Genomic DNA, 20809 nt, shown 5'->3' on the forward strand with positions numbered 1-20809 from the left:
CACACTCTTTATCCATGTTTAGGACCTTTCTTAAAACACACTTGCTTAACGAAGCATATGGATAGCTCTGTGGCTGATACTATACGTCCCATACATTTACCTTGGCCCCTTTCAGTTGCACTTACCAGAACACCTTCCTACTGTCTCTGTACGTTCTCCCCACTTACCACTTAGAGGGCCGCTCTATACTGGTTGCGGGCATGCATGTGCGAATGCGCCTGCACGTGCCGCATGCTTTTTCCTGTTATAGAGCTGGGAGCTACAGGTATGTATATGTGTGTGTATATATATATGTGTGTGTGTGTGAGAGTATATGTGTGTGCATGGGTTGTGTGAGTGAAGAAAGTCCTAAATAAGATTTTTAAAGAAAAAAAAAAGTTTAATAAATAATTTTATTTTTTATTTGTGCAATCATTGACTGACACACACAGACACACACACACACACACACACACATCCATAAAAACACACATCCACACATACATTTGAGCTCCGGTAGCGGCGCAAAATCATCTTTCCCACCGTCTTCGCCGCTGTCTGTCGGCTCCCCGCTCCCTGCCGTGCGCGCGTGGTCCTTGTATAGAAGGGCTGGCTGACCTCAGCCATCTATAACTGCCGTGTGCGCGCACGGCGTAGCACGCCCCACCACTATGGAACGGCCCTTAGATTGTAAGCTTTTCGGGGCAGGGACTACTTTTCCTATTGTTTTATGTCTGAAGGGCTTATTCGTATTGTGTTTTAATATTAAGTCACATGTGTACTGGGAAAGCATTTAGATTATAAACATTTCGGCACAGGGACTCTTTTTTTCCTAATGTTACTTTTATGTCTCAAGCGCTTATTCCCATTATGTGTTCTATTAATATGTCACGTGTATTACTGCTGTGAAGCAGATGTCTGCCTAAGAATATTATGCCAATTGACCTTAGGGCAAAATACATAACAATCATCATACTATTTGGTGTGAATGCAGCTTGCATATATAGGACAGCTACAAATCCCCTTTTCTTTTGTAACAAGGCAGAAAAAACACCTTTTGTTTTACATTGTAGGTAGGGTTACCCCCTTCTGCTGAATGATAACCTGAAGACTTTATTTTTTTGAATTTTTTTTAAAGTTTTTAATTTATATATTTAACTGTTTTACCTTCTCCGGCGGCATCATCCGGGAGCATCTTCCAATACATGCTCCCATCAAAATAGCTCTGCGACGTCAATTGGCGTCGAGGTGCCATGCCAATGGGACGTCACGTGATGTCACAGCGCCATCAAACATCCCGTTGTCATGACATTTGACATCGCAGAGCTATTTTGATGTGAGCAAGCAGGGGGGGGAAATGCCGCTCGAGGAGTTAACACAGACTTTCGCGTCAGTCCGCTGGGGCACACTCCACCCCGGCCGTCCTCTGCCGCCCTGCTTCAAGTTTGCTGCCGCCGACGGTCCAACTCATCTGCCACCCTTTGCCCGGAGATTTTATATCAAAACCACTGGCCCAGGGATAAGTATATCTCGCAGTCTCCGGGTCAATCTCAGTGGTGGCAACCCTGTTTTTAAGACAAATAAATTAGGGTTATTATTATAAACATGGTTTTCAATCCATATTATTTATCTTGGGATATAGGACATTTGTTTTGCCTTTAAAAATCAAAGCTACAGTATATCAATTTTTAGAACGTTATGAAATTTTTTCAATAAAGTAGAGCCAAAAATTTAAAAAAGCAGCACTTTTTTTCTCATGTTTGGTTCTTCTTTGCTACATTCAACAGATGGCAGGAAGAACACCAACAGATGCATGAATAGAAGGGTCATGAGTATTGGATTTCCCTTGTATGAATTTGGGAAGCACATAGAGATATTGTATTATACATTCAATATTGCTCTACAGCGTAATTCTCTCTGTTGAGAAAGGGGGGCTTCAAGGTCACCAGTGACTTGGGGATCATGGAAAACCTGAACTCGATGGATTTACCAAACGTTAAATTATTTGAGCATTAATCTTTTAATGGAAATGATGACATTGGATATGGACCCTCAAGTCATTCCAAAAATGTATCCACAAATATAATTAAGTGATCTTTATTACTGACTGATCGACTGGGAGTCGCGAACTTTTTGCTTGGGCATCTCTGCAGCACTGATACTGGACTGATAAGGGTCTTGTTCTATTTTTTTTTTTAAGTGAGGTTAAGATTCTGCTGTACTCATATAGCTTGATATAATCAATATAAAATAAATATTACTTAATTTACTGCATTTTCTCTCAAATACTGTTTCATTTACAAATACCCATTTTCTTTGCTCAATTGTCAGGATGAACAATTGACATATGATTATATAAATTGTACTGTATTGTATGTCTTTATTTATATAGCGCCATTAATGTACATAGCGCTTCAAAGTAGTAATACATGTGGTAATCAAATAAATAACAGATAATATAAATTACAGATCATGGTAATAAGTGCTTTAGACATAAAAGTAACATTAAGGAAGAGGAGTCCCTGCCCGAGGAGCTTACAGTCTAATTGGTAGGTAGAGAGAATGTACAGAGACAGTAGGAGGGAGTTCTGGTAAGTGCGTCTGCAGGGGGCCAAGCTTTGTGTTCAGAATATCCACAGTGCTATTCATATGCTTCTTTAAGCAAGTGTATCTTAAGGTGGGTCTTAAAGGTGGATAGAGAGGGTGCTAGTCAGGTACTGAGGGGAAGGGCATTCCAGAGGTGTGGGGCAGTCAGTGAAAAAGGTTTAAGGCGGGAGAGGGTTTTAGATACAAAAGGGGTAGAAAGAAGACATCCTTGAGAAGAACGCAAGAGTCTGGATGGTGCATAAAGAGAAATTAGGGCTGAGATGTAAGGAGGGGCAGAAGAGTGTAAAGCTTTAAAAGTGAGGAGAAGAGTGGAATGTGAGATGCGGGATTTGATCGGAAGCCAGGAGAGGGATTTCATGAGGGGAGATGCTGAGACAGATCTAGGAAAGAGTAGAGTGATTCTGGCAGCAGCATTTAGGATAGATTATAGGGGAGACAGGTGAGAGGCAGGAAGGCCAGACAGCAGGAGGTTACAGTAATCAAGACGGGAGAGAATGAGGGCCTGAGTCAGAGTTTTAGCAGTCGAGCAACAGAGGAAAGGGCGTATCTTTGTTATATTGTGGAGGAAAAAGCGACAAGTTTTAGAAATGTTTTGAATGTGAGGGGCGAATGTGAGAGAGGAGTCGAGTGTGACCCCTAGGCAGCGTGCTTGGGCTACTGGGTGAATGATCGTAGTTCCAACAGTAATGTGGAAGGAGGTAGTGGGGCCAGGTTTGGGAGGAAGTATAAGGAGCTCTGTATTAGCTATGTTGAGTTTAAGGCGGCGGAGGGCCATCCAGGATGATATAGCAGAGAGACATTCAAAAACTTTGGTTGTACAGCAGGTGTAAGGTCGGGTGTTGAAAAGTATATTTGTGTGTCGTCAGCATAGACGTGATAATTAAACCCAAAAGATGTTATTAGGTCACCTAGAGAGAGTGTGTACAGAGAAAAGAGAAGAGGTCCCAGGACAGAGCCCTGGGGTACCCCCACAGAGAGATCAATAGAGGAGGAGGAGGTGTTAGCAGAAGAGACACTGAAAGTATGATGGGAGAGGTAGGATGAGATCCAGGATAAGGCTTTTTTCCGAATACCAAGAGTATGGAGAATGTGAAGGAGAAGAGGGTGGTCCACGGTGTCAAATGCTGCAGAGAGGTCGAGTAATATGAGCAGAGAGTAATGACCTCTGTCTTTGGCAGCATGGAGGTCGTTCCTTATTTTAGTGAGGGCTGTTTCCGTGGAGTGAGCAGTGCAGAAGCCAGATTGTAGAGGGTCTAGGAGAGAATAGGTGTTGAGAAAATGGAGCAAGCGAGAGAATACAAGACGTTCAAGGAGTTTAGAGGCAAAAGGCAGGAGGGAGACAGGTCGCTAGTTAGAAAGACAGGTAGGGTCAAGCTTGCTGTTTTTGAGTAATGGTATGACTGTTGCATGTTTTGAAGGAGGATGGAAAGGTTCCAGAGCAGAGGGAGGAGTTAAAAATGTGTGTGAGCGTAAAGATTATGGATTAATCATGAGATCATCAAATTTAGAGCGGCAATCTCACACAGTGGGTCATTTTCTTATGAAACCCTATATAAGAGTTCCCGTCTTCCTTAAAAAACAAATGAATCACCTGTAAAGTTACAATTTTGCTTGTTGGTTTCCTGGTAAAATGTAATGTTTTCTTATTATCTGGGTCAGCTGTGTGTTTTTCCAGGTCAGCTGAATTTACCATATCAGCTGCTTATATTTATCTATCTGACAAGCATAAAAAGAAGCCGAGTGATCACCGAATTCTGCTTTTCTAGATGTGACATGGCAAAATACATTATCTTGGGCAAACTTAACTAATCTGTGTAAGGAATATGAACTGTAAAACCATAATGGACTGAACACATCTGAGCCATTTCTTTTCCCTTTTAAAGATCGCATGGAAAAGTAACGTGAGAATTTTCTTAGTAAATACACCAATTTAGTTAGTAGCCATTTAACCCCCTTCTAAAGGGTTAATAGCATGGTTAGTGTATGCCAGGCCCCACCCTGGGTTGCCATGGGAATCCAGACATGACGCAGTGGTATTTAAGGATCAGGGACTGTTCTGGAAGGTTAGGTTCCAGGAGAACAAAAGGAGAGGACACTTGGGGAGAGGAGATACCCATGTTCTCACAGTAATAGTATAGACCAGGTCCCTCTGCTTTATTATATTATAGACAGGGATAGTAACCTTGTTAGTTAGGATCCCTAGAGAAGACTGAGGGAGTCCAGTATTAGTCGCTAAGTATAAAATGGCATGCAACAGCGGACCTCAGTAACGAGAATTCCCGGATGCATGGACATTTCTCCCAGGCTGAAGTGGAAGGTATCATAAAGGCCAAAGTTATTGGGTTACGTATATGTAGCCCTGTTTTCCCCTGAACACAGAAAGCTACCGGTGCTGCCCTTTTACCTGTTGGCTCCCAGGAGCCTAAGCCTCCGCCACAGAGAGCCTGGGGTGATTTTCTTACAATATGGTGCAGCGCCTCCACCTGGGAGGGATCCCAACAGAGTGGACGTAGCCCCTCACAGGACCCAATCACAATGAATATAGACACTTGTAAAATGAAATGAACTTTACTGTACATATAAACTCTTAACTCTAAATGCGCTATAATCTATTATGACTAAGAGTACAACTGTCCACGCACCATGCAAGGCGTATCCCAGTACCCCACCACTGTGTATCCCACACCGTGTCCCCACCCTGTTCTGTGGTCAGTGCTGCCACTATGTGTGTGTACTTTGTTGGTGCACTTATTAACGATTCCTGCCCATTGCTCCAGTACCTGGGCCCGCAGATGTCTTCCCAAAGGATCCGCTGATCCACGATATCCTCAGCGACGTCCTGGACTCCGCTGCAGCGATTGGCCATTAAGGGTGGTCCCACCCTGATGACGGCCTCTCTCTCTCTGACTAGGCCTGGTCCCAGACCTCTCTCTCAGGGTATTCAGCATCTGGTGTGTCCCTCACTTTCTAAACAGCACTAATGGGGCAGGTTCCCTATCCTAGGGCCTGTCCCTAAAGCAGCCACAAGTTTTATCAATGTCTCAGGGCCTATCTGAGGCCTAGGAGGTTCTGGCCTAGTGCAGAGGCTACTTGCCTCTCTGCAGCTCCTTCCCCTATCCTCTCCTGGCACCTACTGACACTCGTGCTCTACTGTCAGCTTCTTACTTCCCTTCTCAGGAGAACCCTAGAGCCCTATTGGCTGGCATGACCATGTGGGCATTGCTAAGGCTAATGGGACTTGTGGTCCCTGCCGAGAGCCTCCTACTGATTTGACCCTGCTTCGCGCGCTTGCACTGCGCAACTGATTGAGGGCCACCGCAACTCCCGCACTCACTGCGTATGCGCAAACCTTGTGCAAGATGGCGGCACCCTGTGGCAGCTACTGCCGGGAGCCCCCGGCGATGCGCCAGCCCCCGCAGCTTCCCGACACACAGCGGGGGTCCCTGCATTCAACTGAGGTAAGAGGGGGGGGGGGGACAGAGGACCTGGCTACATATACATGATCCGCTAGGACACTCAAATGGGCCTAGTATTACCGAGAAAAAGGAAAGGTCCCAAACCAAAGAAGGGGGGCCGGGTCTCACATCTATGTAGAGCAACTAAGGAAATGTATCTCTGTTCAAGTGTTAAGAGTGGGCAATGATGGAAGAAATGAATTCATGTATGTCTATGTATAGAAATACTGTACAACAGTTGGCAACATATGAATGAGCGGTCCCTGTGCAAGAGAACACAGAATAGCCACATACAAATCACACCAATGTAATTTCCCTCAGAAACCGGGCAGGGAGGGTTACAGACATCTAAGTCCAATCTTGTTTTTTTTTCAAATAACAGTCCAATGCATTCAGGGACGTAAATTCTTGTTGCTGTTAGAAGGAGCCATTTTACTCCATATAGATATTATTTTATCTCTAACATCGACTCTATGCACTGTAAAAATACTACAGCTCAACCCTGTTATAACGGAGATCCGTTACAATGCGAATCCGCTTATAACACGATGCAAGCGTGGCTCACAATTTTCGTATTTATGAATCCTTTACAACACGATTATTGGTATCTTAAATACTTTATTGTACAATGGATACAATTGTACATTATTTCTAACGCGATCCGCTTATAACGCGATGTGATTCTTTGGACCCCAACAACAGCGTTATAAGGAGGTTGAGCTGTATATAGCTACAGATGGTTCCTTCTTCCCGTACTATTAGCTAAGCCAGACATATGCTGTATTTTAAAAAAAGTCCATTTGTTTTACCTAGGAAGCTAAAGAACGAGCTTCTGGAGATCCGAAGAAAAGGTGGCAAACGTAACCGTCTACGTCAGCAGAACAACTCCAGGGTTTGTGTCAGATGCCAGAAGAGGTTGGGATTGATCTTTGACAGAGGAGATATGTGTCAAGTCTGCCAGCTACACGTCTGCAATGCATGTCGTGTTGTGGTTACAGATGGTAACTGGAAGTGCTCTGTGTGTGCCAAGATTGCGTAAGTATGGGGGTTTCCCTAAATAAACAACAATAATCATAATAACTGCTTTAGGTCTGATACTTGAATCGACTGTACAAGTTATGCCATGGATATCTGCTTCCTGCAGCAGTAAGGAGGTAAAGAACAAAGACAAACATGTATTAACCTATTTTGTTTAAGAATGTGAGACCACATGGCTCTTCCGTAGAATTGAATGTACTCAGAAACAGACTTGCACAAATTGGGCACAGCTTACTGTATCATCTAATTTCAATACTATTATACACGGCAATGGCTCACAATGCATGTATAGTCTGTTGAGAACATACGTAAATCGAAAAAAACGGCAAAATAAGCTAAAAGAAAGAACCTCTCATGACAATGTGATATATCAAAATGAGGGCCCTAATTGCAGAGTGTAATACATCCCATTATACCATATGCATCAAGTAACGTCTACCTAATACCTTCTTTAACCACTCCTCAAGTTTGAGATCAGATGCATCGAAAATTGTTTTTTGATACAATTTTCAAATGACAGGAAAATTGCAGGGAACCTTTTACGGATGCTCGCGGAACCCAAGCGTTCCTAGGAACCCTTGTTTAAAAACACTGGTCTAGTTAGAGAAAAGGAGCATCAGCTGAAAGGAGGTGACATACAGTAGGCCATATATTGCTATTATAAAATGAGAAGACTAAGCTAAAAATGGAAAGCAAGGGAAAAAGAAAAAACATTCTTGTAAAGAGATCTAGCTGCCAATCAAATCTCATTTATTTTCCTGAACAGTGTGTTGCCTTTTTTCACATATCACATTTTCAAACTAATTCATTAATTGTACACAGTTGGCAGGCTACAGGCTGGAAACATCTGATGCTATCAATGCGAACAATTACCACATGACTGAATATAACTTTTTTTTAAATAATTTTAATCTTGCATTGACCTTTTTATGTGTAACAACATTTCAGACAGGGGGAACTGGAATAGCTGATATGAGAAACATACACAATGACCTTTGTGTTGTATCAGAGTAATAAACCAACATTATAGTCTGCTGTACATTTCTACTATTGGACTTTTCATTTATTGATGGAATCGGGGAAGAGGTGTGAAACTATCGGCTACCTGAAATACAAATAATTTAATTAGTAAAATAATGGTCCCAGTGTTATTACAGATGCAGCGGCCGTTATTCGAACATTTCACAGAGCCGTTTTTGTGAACTCTGCTGTATTCCACACGACATTTACGCGTTACTCTTCCATGAACGCGCCCGTGAATGCCGCCAATCACACCAGTCACACCTGTTTACCGTTGTTGATTTTTTTGAATTACCTGGATTCTTATTTCTTTGGGTTCAGTTCTTCGCGTATCCGCCAGATGGCAGAAATGAATGAATTCCCTTTGCACTATCCAGTGGATAGTACTGTCCAGTTATGTACTGTACTACAGTGTCAATTTGCAGGTGTTTAAAAACCAGATAAAAACCAAGTCTACCACAGTGATCCATTGTGAATCGACCTTGGTCCTTGAAGATGCTGAAGACGTTATCAAATTTAGGCGTTCCATTATAAAAAGCTCTAAAACACAATGCTGTGGGCTTTTTCTACATTGTTATCCTTACACAATTGTTGAATTGACACCATGTCAACTCTGTAAATTTATACCAAACCTGACCTTAGTTATGTATTTTTAATATTTTTTGTAATTAATGCTGGAAAAGATAAGAGGGCGACTTTATCAGAAATATATGAATATTTCATTTCAAACTATGATTTTTTTCAAATTTTCACCGAAAGTTCGTGGGTGGAAGCATTCTGTAAGGCAAACCTTAACTAATGATTGTTTTTTTTGCACTTCCCCTCCTCCGGAAGATAGAAGAGGGTATTAGTCTGTGATCCCACTTTTTGACAGTATGTTTGCTCATGGCAACTACAAAAGGAGAAAGGTTGGGTTTAATCCATGTAAAATTTGTCTGTCTCGACCCAGCAATGTACCAGTACCGGCTTACAATACCGGTCTGACCGTCAGTGAAAACCTGGCGAACCTCAATCCTTGCTACCTGGCCCCGACAGATTACCAGCAAGATTACCAGCAAGATTTGCAGCCTGATTCCAGCAATGTACCAGCACCGGCTTACAATAACGCGTTTCAATCAGGTTCCAATTAGCCATACACGCATGCGCAGAAATGTGATGGCACGCATACTGTACTGTACATTATGTGTTTCAACAAGTTCCAATTAGACATACAGGCATGCGCGGAATAAATATTTTACATTCGGAAGAAGAAGCAAAAGCAACGTTGGATTTTAGTATTATTCCTTTTCCTTTATTATCCTGTACAAATCAACATTTAATTTGTTAAAAATTCTTTTTGTTGTGTGTGCTCATATTTTTATACTTCTACAGATAGCGGATTTGTGAATAGCTAAGGAGCGTCAGAAAGGACTTATTTCCCATGTACAGTATACAGTATGAACTTGTAAAGTTAATCTTCAAATTACAATTACACACACTTGAAGTACTGTACAGGACGCCAATAAAAAACAGGTTGAATTGCAATTAGATTTTTAAGACTACAACTCGCGATCGCCCACTTGAGTTTCTCGACGGTATTGCAGGCAACGCTAAAATGCCATTTTCTGCACTCGATGTAAACACGCGTCTTAACGCGGTAAAGTTTAAGGAAATCACGCAGCATGACCTGGGTATGGCCAGGAATACAACCAATTAAATGTTCGAATAACGGCCGCTGCATCTGTACATAAAACACTTATTCAAGGGATTTGGATTGCTTAGGGGTGACCCTATATGTCTTTTGTCTTGTTAAAGTCATTTTTTAAGTCAGAAAAAGTCTACCTGATGGGACAGTTTAGGACATGCAGCATCCAGAAGTTAAGGGGATTTGTATTTTTTACACAGTTTTTCACACTGTTTTTTACATTCAGAATATTTAGATATTCACTTATAGTTATTTTGGATATTATTGATTTAAATATATTATTTTCATAGTTTCCCTTTATTCAAGCATAGACCTCTTTCTTTACATTTTTCAGTTTTGAATGTCAGTCTCTTTTATTCCTTAATTTCTTGCCCTACATAAAATCTAAGTAAACAATTCTTTGAAAGTTAATACTAAATGCTAGCTTCAGAATTAGATTTGTAGGCAGCATACGAAAGGAAAGATTCCGTGTAGAATGCACTCAGAGTGTCAGATGTAAAATGAGTGAAAATTAAAATCCTTTTAATTAATAATAATATAAAAATTATATATACCAGATTGGTAAGGTGAAATCTATGGCCAATCAGTGATCTTATACATAAAAGCAACAGGATACTAACTGTTCCCTAGTATGTCCACCTATGGGGTGTATCACCCCTGTCGTTCTACAGTTAATAAACTGCCTGATTTTATGTTCTTTGCTGTCATCCCAATTTGAGAAAGTCTTTGTCGGGTATGAAAACCTGCATGCTCTGCAGCCTTGGCATTTGGAATTTTCAACTTATCTACAGTATTGGTAAGCCAGGTGTCATAAGTAGCTGGAGTTAGATGACTATGCACAAGCTTATCTTTAATATTTTGTGCCCTCCTGCTAACTAGTGTTGGTCTTAATCTTAGAACCCCTTTCAAATCATTATCCTCCAAGAGGATATGCCAGTGTCGCGTAAGTATGTTTTTAATCTCCGACCATTGGTTATTAAAGGTGCACTGCAATCTGTAGTCATCAGTTAGTCCCACTAATTGCGTGTCAATTTTTTATGATAAGAATCAGGAAGGGCAAAAAGAGCCAATTCTTATATTTCACATGCCATATATCAGAGTGTGTGTGATTTATTATGGTTATGTGTAAAGTGGGGGACTATGCAGATTATTTAATGTGCTTCCAATTGGAGTATAGAAGGTTGGATGTTAGAGGGTTATACTGTAGTCATTTGGCATAGCACAAACACATGATTATTCCCTCTTACTATTGAGTATCACACCAGCTTAGCTGCATAAATCTATACTTTATACGAGCCCCTCTGGTTAATTTTAGCAATATTTACAAAACTATTGACACTATCTAGTGGCTGAAAAATAAAGAGCGTCCAAATTTTATATTGACTAAGCATGCACACTGTTGGCTACCATTAACAGATATTATTGTTATCCCAGTCCACACTGCTTACCTATACTAATAGGTTCGGGGCTATCAAATGATCCAACCTGATCAATGGATCTGGGGACGTCTGTCTGGTAACATACCTAGTGAATTGTGAATGATAGTGAATATAAGGCGCTAAAAATTAAAATAAAATAGTGGTTGCGTGCAAGTTAATAGTGCAATATACAATAAAATATGTGCTCAATTAATATATCCCTGCTCAAACCCTCTGGCAGAACCTGTTTCCCGGGTTCCAAGTAGAATGATATAATTCAGACAATCCAGGAGGAGCAAAATATGGGGAAATAAAGAAACAAAAAACAATGCAAATTTAAGTGCAGACGTTGAGACTAAAATCCAATCAGATGTCAATATCTTGGCTCTACCGGTCTATCTACTCACAAGATGTTAGTGGTATATATGCAGTTGGCAGATTGGGCTGCCACCCCAGGTGTATGCTGTATACTGTGTAACTCCCTCCAGGCTCGTCTCATCAGTGTGGCAATGATACATGTAGAGGAAGAAACAGAACTACATAGCGCGATCTGTCTTGAAATAGACTTTATAAAAAGTATAAAGGCATATAAAATGTGCACTTACAATGTGCCAGAATTAAAATCGCATTTTTCACATTAAGAGTGAATCTAGGGGTTACTCCGCCGTTCTCACCACCTCCTCTCTGGCTCTGGATCTCCTCCGTCTGCAACTTGGGACTCTGAACTCCGTGTCTCCTCCGGTGCGTGTGACGTCACTGCTCAGTGGATGGTACAGCTACGGATCCCTCACTAGACCAAAACTGGGGGACGATTCCTGTATATTAATATCAAATATCCTATACGTGTTAATAAGTGTATTTTACTAAGAATTTCGGGTGGAGAATGACATTTCATTTACATCTTTATCAATGAACAGGTATAAATATAAATATATAAATATTGTATAATATTCTATGATATGGTACCACGTCCAATGTAAAATTATACTTAAGCAATTGTATAGTCATGATGTAATCATTGTAAAGACCGACTCCAGAGAACCTTATATGTGGCAAATTGTGATAAGATGTAAAAATATGTTCTTTAGTCTGCTGTGTACCTGTTCATTGATAAAGATGTAAATGAAATGTCATTCTCCACCCGAAATTCTTAGTAAAATACACTTATTAACACGTATGGGATATTTGATATTAATATACAGGAATCGTCCCCCAGTTTATTCTGCAGTGGCAGATAATAGTTTCACGAGAAAACAATAATAGTAGGTATCTAACACCTTCCCCTGAGCCAACTGTAGTAGCAGTAAACATTAAAAATAGTTGAATATAGTAGCAGTTTCCTATTGCCTCTGCTATATATTAGAGCTATTCTAGCCCATATATAGAATTAATGTTGGGTCACAGTAAATATTGCTATATAATATAGCCTCTATATGAACAATCAAACATAAAGATATAAATAAACCTCCTATCCAGAATCACTGACTGATCTCAGCTGTTTATTAAATAAATTAAATAAGTAAGTAAATGAGTCTTATACCCTTAACCTGCAGTTAATACTCTACATACTCACCAGATTATAGTTGTTTAATTAGCATAACTCTCCCGTAGATAAATAGCTCCATATATAAATAAAGATAAATACATTGATTTTATATATCCATGAGAATGATGTTTCATAAGGAAATAAAGCATGTAAAATGATCTTTCATGTATAAAAGTTAAAATTCAGTTCTAATCATCTGTATAACATTATCTATCATAGCACTGATATACTTGTCTGTATTAATTGTTTAATAAGAACAGAGAGGGTATATAAGGACACCTATTAACCCTACAACTCACACACTCCTGACGAAGCCATAGACAGCTTGCAAGAGCTGGGCGAAACGCGTTGAGTGGTGTTTTGGTCTAGTGAGGGATCCGTAGCTGTACCATCCACTGAGCAGTGACGTCACACACACCGGAGGAGACACGGTCTCTCTTACACACTCCCCCCACTATCTCTCACACCATTTCCTCCCACCTCTCTTTTACACACATTTTCTTCCCTCTCTCTCACTCTCCTCCCCACTCTCTCTCTCTCTCTCTCTCTCTCTCTCTCTCTCTCTCTCTCTCTCTCTCTCTCTCTCTCTCTCTCTCTCTCTCTCTCTCTCTCTCTCTCTCTCTCTCTCTCTCTCTCTCTCTCTCTCCCTGTAACTTTGAAACTACAGTATGATGCAATCTTTCTATTAACAGTATTATTGCTATTTGCCAATTCCCTCTCTGATATGAAATTTTCCCTTTCTATGCTCTTCCAAAAACTTTACAATATTTAATTTACATCAATCCTCAAAGAACTACAAATCTAGCCCTGGCATATTGCCCTTCCCAATTTTATATTAGAGCTCCCGCTTCCTTTCCCCCCTCCCTCCCGCTCGCTTCCCCCCTCCCTCCCCACCCCCTCAGCTCTCTCTTTAACGGCGGCCAGACAGGGAGCGGGCACGCTGGCGCTTGTGCGCTGCACCCTGCTTGGCCGGGAAATTTGTGGGTGGCTAGGCAAGCGCTTCCCTGGGGGTGTGGCCACGACGTCACGGAGCTGGTTTGCGCTCATTGGGCGAACCGCTCACGTGACGCGCTTGCAAGCGGCAAATTAAAATTTGATTGCTCTAAGCGCCAAGCGGATGCAGGCGCTTGCTCAAACTGGCCACACACATTGCCGCAATGTGTTTCATCGCGGCCAGCGTGAGCGCGCGCGCCTGCTCAGCACCACCCTGGCCGAGGCCTTACTCTTCCCCTCTTACTCTGTCCTCTATCCCTTCTCTTCTCTCAGACTCCTCCTCTCTCTCACTGTGCCGCCCCTCCCCACCCCCCTTGGACCTACATGGTGCCTTTGCATCTGTTAAAATATGATGTAAATGCCAGTCTAGCTTTTGGCAGCCCGGTCATTATGTTGTATTGTCTTGCTAGTGCTTACTAAAGTCCACTATTTTCTGAGTTTCTCATGTCTCTCCCCCCCTCCCCCCACTCCAGACCCCTCTCTATCTCTTTCCCTCACCTGTCCCCTCTCTATTTTACCCCTCCCTATTTAATTATTCCCCTTCCCTATTTCTTTTACTCTTTCTTCCCTCTGTATATACAGTATCTCACTTTCCCCCACCCCTCTCCTCCCACTCTCCCCTCTCACTCCCCCCCCCCCTCTTCTCTCAGACTCCCCCCTCACTCTGCCCCTCTCCCCTTCTGGGCCATGAAAGATGGGGGAGTGGGGCCCATCCACTGCAGTGACCGTGCGCCTGCTTTCCTATCAGTTGAAATATCATGAGGTAAAAGCCAGGCTAGCTTTTGAAAGCCTGGTCATTATGTTGCATGCGATGCTACTGCTTGCTAATGTCCACTACTACCAGAGTTGCTTTCCTGCACTGTTGTTGCATTAGTGTAGTTAGAAGGCTACAGAGCAATTTCCCCATCATAATTCTCAAAAAAAAATAATTACAGTCCTTTTCTACAAAAGTGCGGACATCTAAGGTACACTATGTACTCACATCTGCTCTTTTTGGAGTTCCAGGCACATCTATAGAGCCACTCTATATAGTGTAGCTGTTTGAGACACTCCATTGATTGTATTGTATTCGATGCATATTGATTTTGGACAAGGTGTCTTATGCAAGGAGGTGACATTACTGTATGCAGAGGCCTACTCTCACTTCTTCCGCACTACTTTTTGTTAACACTATATTACTGTGTTATCACCAGAAACATTTGTACAAATCATTAGACTTGATTAGCCTTGGTACATTAATGACAGGATTGCAATGTTGCTACTGCTGATTAATCTTATGGGTCTAGAACATCGCTCTGGGGCGTATTTCTATTGCACGGTAAATATATAATTATACATAATCAGATCAATCACTACGAACCTGGATAAATTATTATTTTGATATATTCAATCCTGAACAGTATCCCCAAATCTTACCCAAGAGGTCTGTTTGGTAGCATGGCAACTACAGTACCCTATGATGCAATCTTTCTATTAACAGTATTATTGCTATTTGCTAATGTACTCTCTGATATGACATTTTTCATTTATATTCTCTTCCATAATACTTACAATATTTAATTGTTCTGAGATCCTAGTTTACATCAGTCCTCAAAGAACTGCAAGCCTAGCCCTGGCATATTGCCCTTCCCAAAGATATATTAGAGCCTTCCTGAGCAGTTGTTATTTGTAGTAAGATCAGAAGCGGATGAGAAGATCATTTTCAGGCCATAATATGCAGAATTACATTTCCAGAAGGTTTATCTAACAACATTAGAGGTAGGTGCAGTGCAAATAATGCAGACACATTTTTGGGCAGCCTAAGTTAATGAAATTCTGTAATGGATCTGCAGTACTAAAGTTGACTCTCAATATAATATAATAATTTGAAAATGAATAAGGTAGAGGTAGAAAAATATCCTATACTCTCCTTGCTGTAAAACTTAATTATTATGGGAAATGTGTCCCGATTGTGTTCAAATGCAAATGACACAAAAGTGTTTTAAGTAGAAGCTTTTGTTTCCAGCGCCAAAGATTTTAATACATTACATTTGCATTTCTATTAAGTATGTTTCATAAAAGAAATGTAGCTAATTTCACGTAAGCCGTCTCTACCCATGATAGTATAATTACATGGTGATATTTTCTGATTTAAAATGCAGATTTTATTAAATGAGAAATATATTTAACCCTTCACAAGTTTGAAAGGGGAGCCAATTTATTATTCAGCTCATTCGTATGATTTTATTTCAATAATAAAAAACGAGCTGGATATCTATTCTTGAATGCTACATTAAGGAATCATTATGAGTGACCGACATGATGTAAAAATATAAATTTATCATATACCCATTTCCAAAATTATAAAATGAAAAAAAAAACATACAGTATAAATGGCAGAAGATATTGGGATTTATCCACTATGTCAAAGCAGTGTTTGTTTTATTGTAATGGAAGTGTGTGTGTGTATGTGTGTGCGTAGGTGGGGGGGGGGGTATTTATTTATTTATAAAAATGTTTTACCAGGAAGTAATACATTGAGAGTTACCTCTCGTTTTCAAGTATGTCCTGGGCACAGAGTTATGATGACAAATACATGGTTACACAAACAGTTACATTAAGTGAGCAGGGTTATACATTATATACAAGACATTGCATGCACAGTAAGAGATAATATATGTTATAGGCATATGTAACAGTTACAGACCAGATTAAAATGAAAGACAGCTTTAGCTTTGAAAGAACTTTGACTGGTGGCAGCTGTGAAAGTCTCCGGTAGAATGTTCCAGTTGTGAGGTGCACGGTAAGAGAAATAAGAGTGGCCGGATACTTTGTTGAGCCTTGGGACCATGAAAAGTCTTTTGGAGTCAGATCTCAGATGATATGTACAGCATATGGAGGGGTGAGGAGCTTGTTCAGATAGAATGGTAGCTTACCCAGAAAGTATTTGAAGGCAAGACAGGAAAGATTAACTTTGCGCCTAGACTCAAGTGATGGCCAATCTAGTTCCTTGAGCATTTCGCAGTGATGTGTGTAGCTTTGGTGCGCACCAAGGTAAGGAAAATTGTAAAATGTATTAAACAATAAAGCAATAAAATGACTTACATGTAAGTAAGGGTAAGTGCATGTCCGAGTCTACGAAATGTTCAACAGATCGACATCATCATCAGTAAAACAGTGAGTGAACTGTGTAACTAGCTTCCCTATTCCATCCTTGGGGGCTAGTTTACACTGTTGTGTACCTATTCCGGTCACGATTTTCCACCGTAACTGGCATCCACAGACGTCTACAGGGGGCTTTCCTTCCACATATGTGCAAAAGCTCTAGATACTATGCCACTACACACATACACGCGGAGGCGATTCCTGCAGCAAGTGCTACAGAGTGAGTCCCAGCACGCGGGACCTCCACATGAACGGAACTGCAACTGCCCCCCTGTTTGACTGATGATGATGTCGATCTGTTGAACATTTTGTAGACTCGGACATGCACTTACCCTTAGGCCGCGTCCATGTTTAGTGCTTGAGGGCGGAGGCGCGCTGAGGCGCGCTTCCGCTTGGCACTGAGCCCCTACAGCTGCAATGAGAGCGGCTTTAGTAGGGGCTCGCCTACGCTTCCGCGCGCTTGCGGAAGCGTAGGTCTTAGGAAAATTTTACATTTTCCCTCTTGCCGGAGTGCAGGGCCGGTCACGTGAGCGGTTCGCCCAATGAGGGCGAACCAGCTCCGTGACGTCACTGGCCCGCCCGCCGACACGCCCACGGACGGAGCGCTGTCTAAGGCCAGGGAAAGCACCCGGTTTCCCTCAGCCTCAGCGCGCCTCCGCACGCCAGCAAGGACCATGGACGAAGCCTTACTTACATGTAAGTCATTTTATTGCTTTGTTGTTTAATACATTTTACAATTTTCCTTACCTTGGTGCGCTCCTGTGCTTCTTTTCTTGATCGTTTGGTTCGCCGGTGGGATCTTCCACCGGAGTCCGTTTCTTGGAGTGAGGGGAAACACTTCAAGTCATAGGAGCAGCAAGAGGAGGGAGAAGAATTAATTTCTGCAAGACTAGGAAGCAAGAGAGCGGACTGAACTTTCTTTGACTGTGTTGTAGTTTTATTGGAGGACAAAATGGCATATTGAATTGTAGAGGGTATTAAGTTTTCTAAAGTGGGGTTGGGGTGCTGTGCTGTATAGTATGCCCCCATAGTCTATAATTGGCATTAGCATCTGCTGTGTCATATGCTTTCTTATCAACAGACTTAGGGAGGATTTGTTCCTATAAAATACACCTAGTTTGGCATAGGTTTTGGATGCAGGGTATCAATGTGCAACCCAAATGTTAAATGGGAGTCAAATCATATGCCCAAGTATTTAAAACTAGTAATAGGGGCTAGGGTGGTATTAGCGTTGGTTCTGATCTGGAGCTCATTCATTAGAGGTTTTACAAATTTAGCCTTAGTCCCAAATACCATTGTTACAGTCTTGTCAGTGTTTAACAACAGTTTTGTTTTGGGAAATGTATACAACAAGCGACAGAGAAGCCCAATGCTACATCCAATATGACAAAAATACACAGTAAAATACTTATATATTCTCTTGAAAAAGGGTCATTTAGTTTAACCCTTTGGCCAAAGCATTGTATGTCTGCGAGCCACGACAAGGCAGACCCAGTTATATGCATATATATTTTATGGGAGCTCAGGGGTTCCCAAAAAGAGCTTGCTGGGGTTCTGTGTGTTGTTTTGGGAAATCCAATTTTCAAGTCTCAAAATGTCAGATTGAAGTACGTGTCCAAGGTCGGAGAGGCTAGGGCTGAGTGCATATAAGATTGTGTCACCCGCATACATGTGTATTGAAGCTCCCTTACAAGCTGTAGGATGATCATTGATGATCATTGATGAAGACTGAGAAGAGTAGGACAGAGCTTTGCGGGACCCGCAGGTGATATCCAAGGGGTTGCAGTTAGAGCCTGAGATAGACATGTTGGGATCTACCTGATAGATAGGAATGATACCAGTTTAAAGCATGCTTCCCTATTCCAGAACACTCGAGTTTGTTAAGCAAGATAACATGATCAACAGTATCAAAAGCCTTTGCAAAATCTAGGAATATTGCACCAGTAAATTGTCCCAGTTCCATTCCACACTGGATCTCATTGCAAGTCCTAGAACTGATCCGTGCATCTACTAGTCCCGAGATATTTCTGTTTTCTGTGTCAGTGTGGATGTCAGGAGGTCACCAATGGAAAGTCGCCTAATGTGTTTGTTCAAAGAAACAATTAAAAAAATGATTGGAAACAAAAGCAAAAATGTTAAAAACAAAAACAAAACTAAAATCGATTTAAAAAAAATACATAGAAAAGAAAAAAAACAGCAAATATGGCTATTTGTGTGTGTTTTAATTTTTCAATGTATTACATAGGTTAATTTTATGTTAACTAATTAATTGCACCTGTATTTTTCGACCAATCCCTCTCTGTGAAGGGGTTTCAATTGTTCACACTACTAATCTCATACTAATCCCTAATGCAGTAGCGTCACACTACAAAACACATAGGCAAAAGTGTACATACTAAATCCAATCACTGTACCTATTACAATCCTCTTGGCACTAAGGCCAGCTTCTCAAGTTATGATTATTCTGTACGGACTTACTTACTTGTCTATAAACGCTGGAGGTGATGTCATCCGTGAGCGCTTCAGTGTCAAACTGTGCGTCCTGTTCCAGAGCGCAAATCTGCCTGTTTGCACTCACCCACCCGGACCAGAAGAGGGGAACATTTGGACACTCCTGGAGCCTGGACAAGCATCAATCTCTGCTGGAGTCAGCGCTTACACTACTCAGATGATCGCCCGCTCATTCCCAACACCACAGTGACCACCCACTTACCTGCCCAGTGTCTCCACTTGCCCTGGCCGGATGTCACTGTGAGAGTTTGTTCCATGGGACTGGGACTGCCTGCACCGGAGTCAGTGTTTCATTATTGGTGACAACAAGTCTACCTGCCTTCCGCTGTTACCTTCAGTTGACTGGATGTCGGCATTAGGAATTACCTTGATATCCAACATTTATGTTTTTTATACCTAAAGTACATGCTTATGTAACGGTGTGGATGACTCAAACAGCACAATATAGAGATTAAAAAAGAGAAGAAAAAGCGCAAAACCCTCATAGTGTAGTATTGAAATCAATCTAATGATGTATAAAAAGGGGGGGGTAATATATGCATGTATACAAAAAGAGTATTTAAATGTAGCCAGGTCACCTGATGGCTACTATTCTGCCCTTGGGCTGGCAGTAAACCCTGGTACATTCAGGTTGCTTGTAGTTGCTACAGTATGGGGTTTTCCCCCTCAGAGGAGCTGCATTTGCGTGACAGCGGGATGCGAACATCAGGCCTAGGCATGACCAATCATGAGCCAGACCTGGTGCCCTCCTCCTGGCAGTACTTTAATTTAGTAGTGTCCTTCCCCCACTGAGAAAGGCAGGTCACACAACTGAGAGCCTTAGATTGGGGCCTTCCTTGTGCTCTTCCCCCCAAGGGGAGAGTGAATGTGGACCATACCTCTGCCGCTACTAGGGAGGTGGGGAAGAGCTAGGATGGTTGCAGGTGACCTTGGCCTGTAGTGGAGGTCCAGGGACCATCCTTCAGTGAGAGCTGAGAGTACTGCATTGGGCAGAAGCCTGCCATGTAACTGTGCTGTACAGAAGACAATAAACCATTCCTGTTGTTATATACAGACACCCCGGTTTAAGGACACTCACTTTAAGTACACTCGCAACTAAGGACATATCGCCCAATAGGCAAGCGGCAGCTCACGCATGCGCCTGTCAGCACGTCCTGAACATCAATACCGGCTCCCTACCTGTTCCGAAGCTGTACGCAAGCGGGGAGACTATAGAGCCTGTTCCAAATGCGCTATTTACATCAGTTACGCACGTATATGACGATTGCAGTACAGTACATGCATCGATAAGTGGACAAAAGGTAAAACTTCACTTTAAGTACATTTTCACTTTACATACATGCTCCGGTCACATTGCGTATGTTAATGCGGGGTATGCCTGTACCTCCTGCCTGGTGCATGACCTTACTGGAGG

The 20809-nt window shown here is 41.8% G+C and overlaps 1 protein-coding gene across 9 annotated transcripts in view; it reads left to right on the forward strand.

Moving 5' to 3' along the window:
• Positions 1-20809, forward strand: part of SYTL5 (synaptotagmin like 5) — a 564125-nt gene that overhangs the window by 350960 nt on the left and 192356 nt on the right. For 8 of the 9 annotated variants that reach the window (XM_075589551.1, XM_075589552.1, XM_075589553.1 and 5 more), the window contains one exon: positions 6855-7076. The exons of the other annotated variant lie outside the window; for it this stretch is intronic. In XM_075589551.1, the coding sequence (XP_075445666.1) occupies positions 6855-7076 (222 nt within the window). The remainder of the gene's footprint in view (positions 1-6854; positions 7077-20809) is intronic. 9 annotated transcript variants of the gene reach the window in all.

The sequence above is a fragment of the Ascaphus truei genome, chromosome 3, assembly GCF_040206685.1.
Source record: "Ascaphus truei isolate aAscTru1 chromosome 3, aAscTru1.hap1, whole genome shotgun sequence".
Classification (NCBI taxonomy): Eukaryota; Metazoa; Chordata; class Amphibia; order Anura; family Ascaphidae; genus Ascaphus; species Ascaphus truei.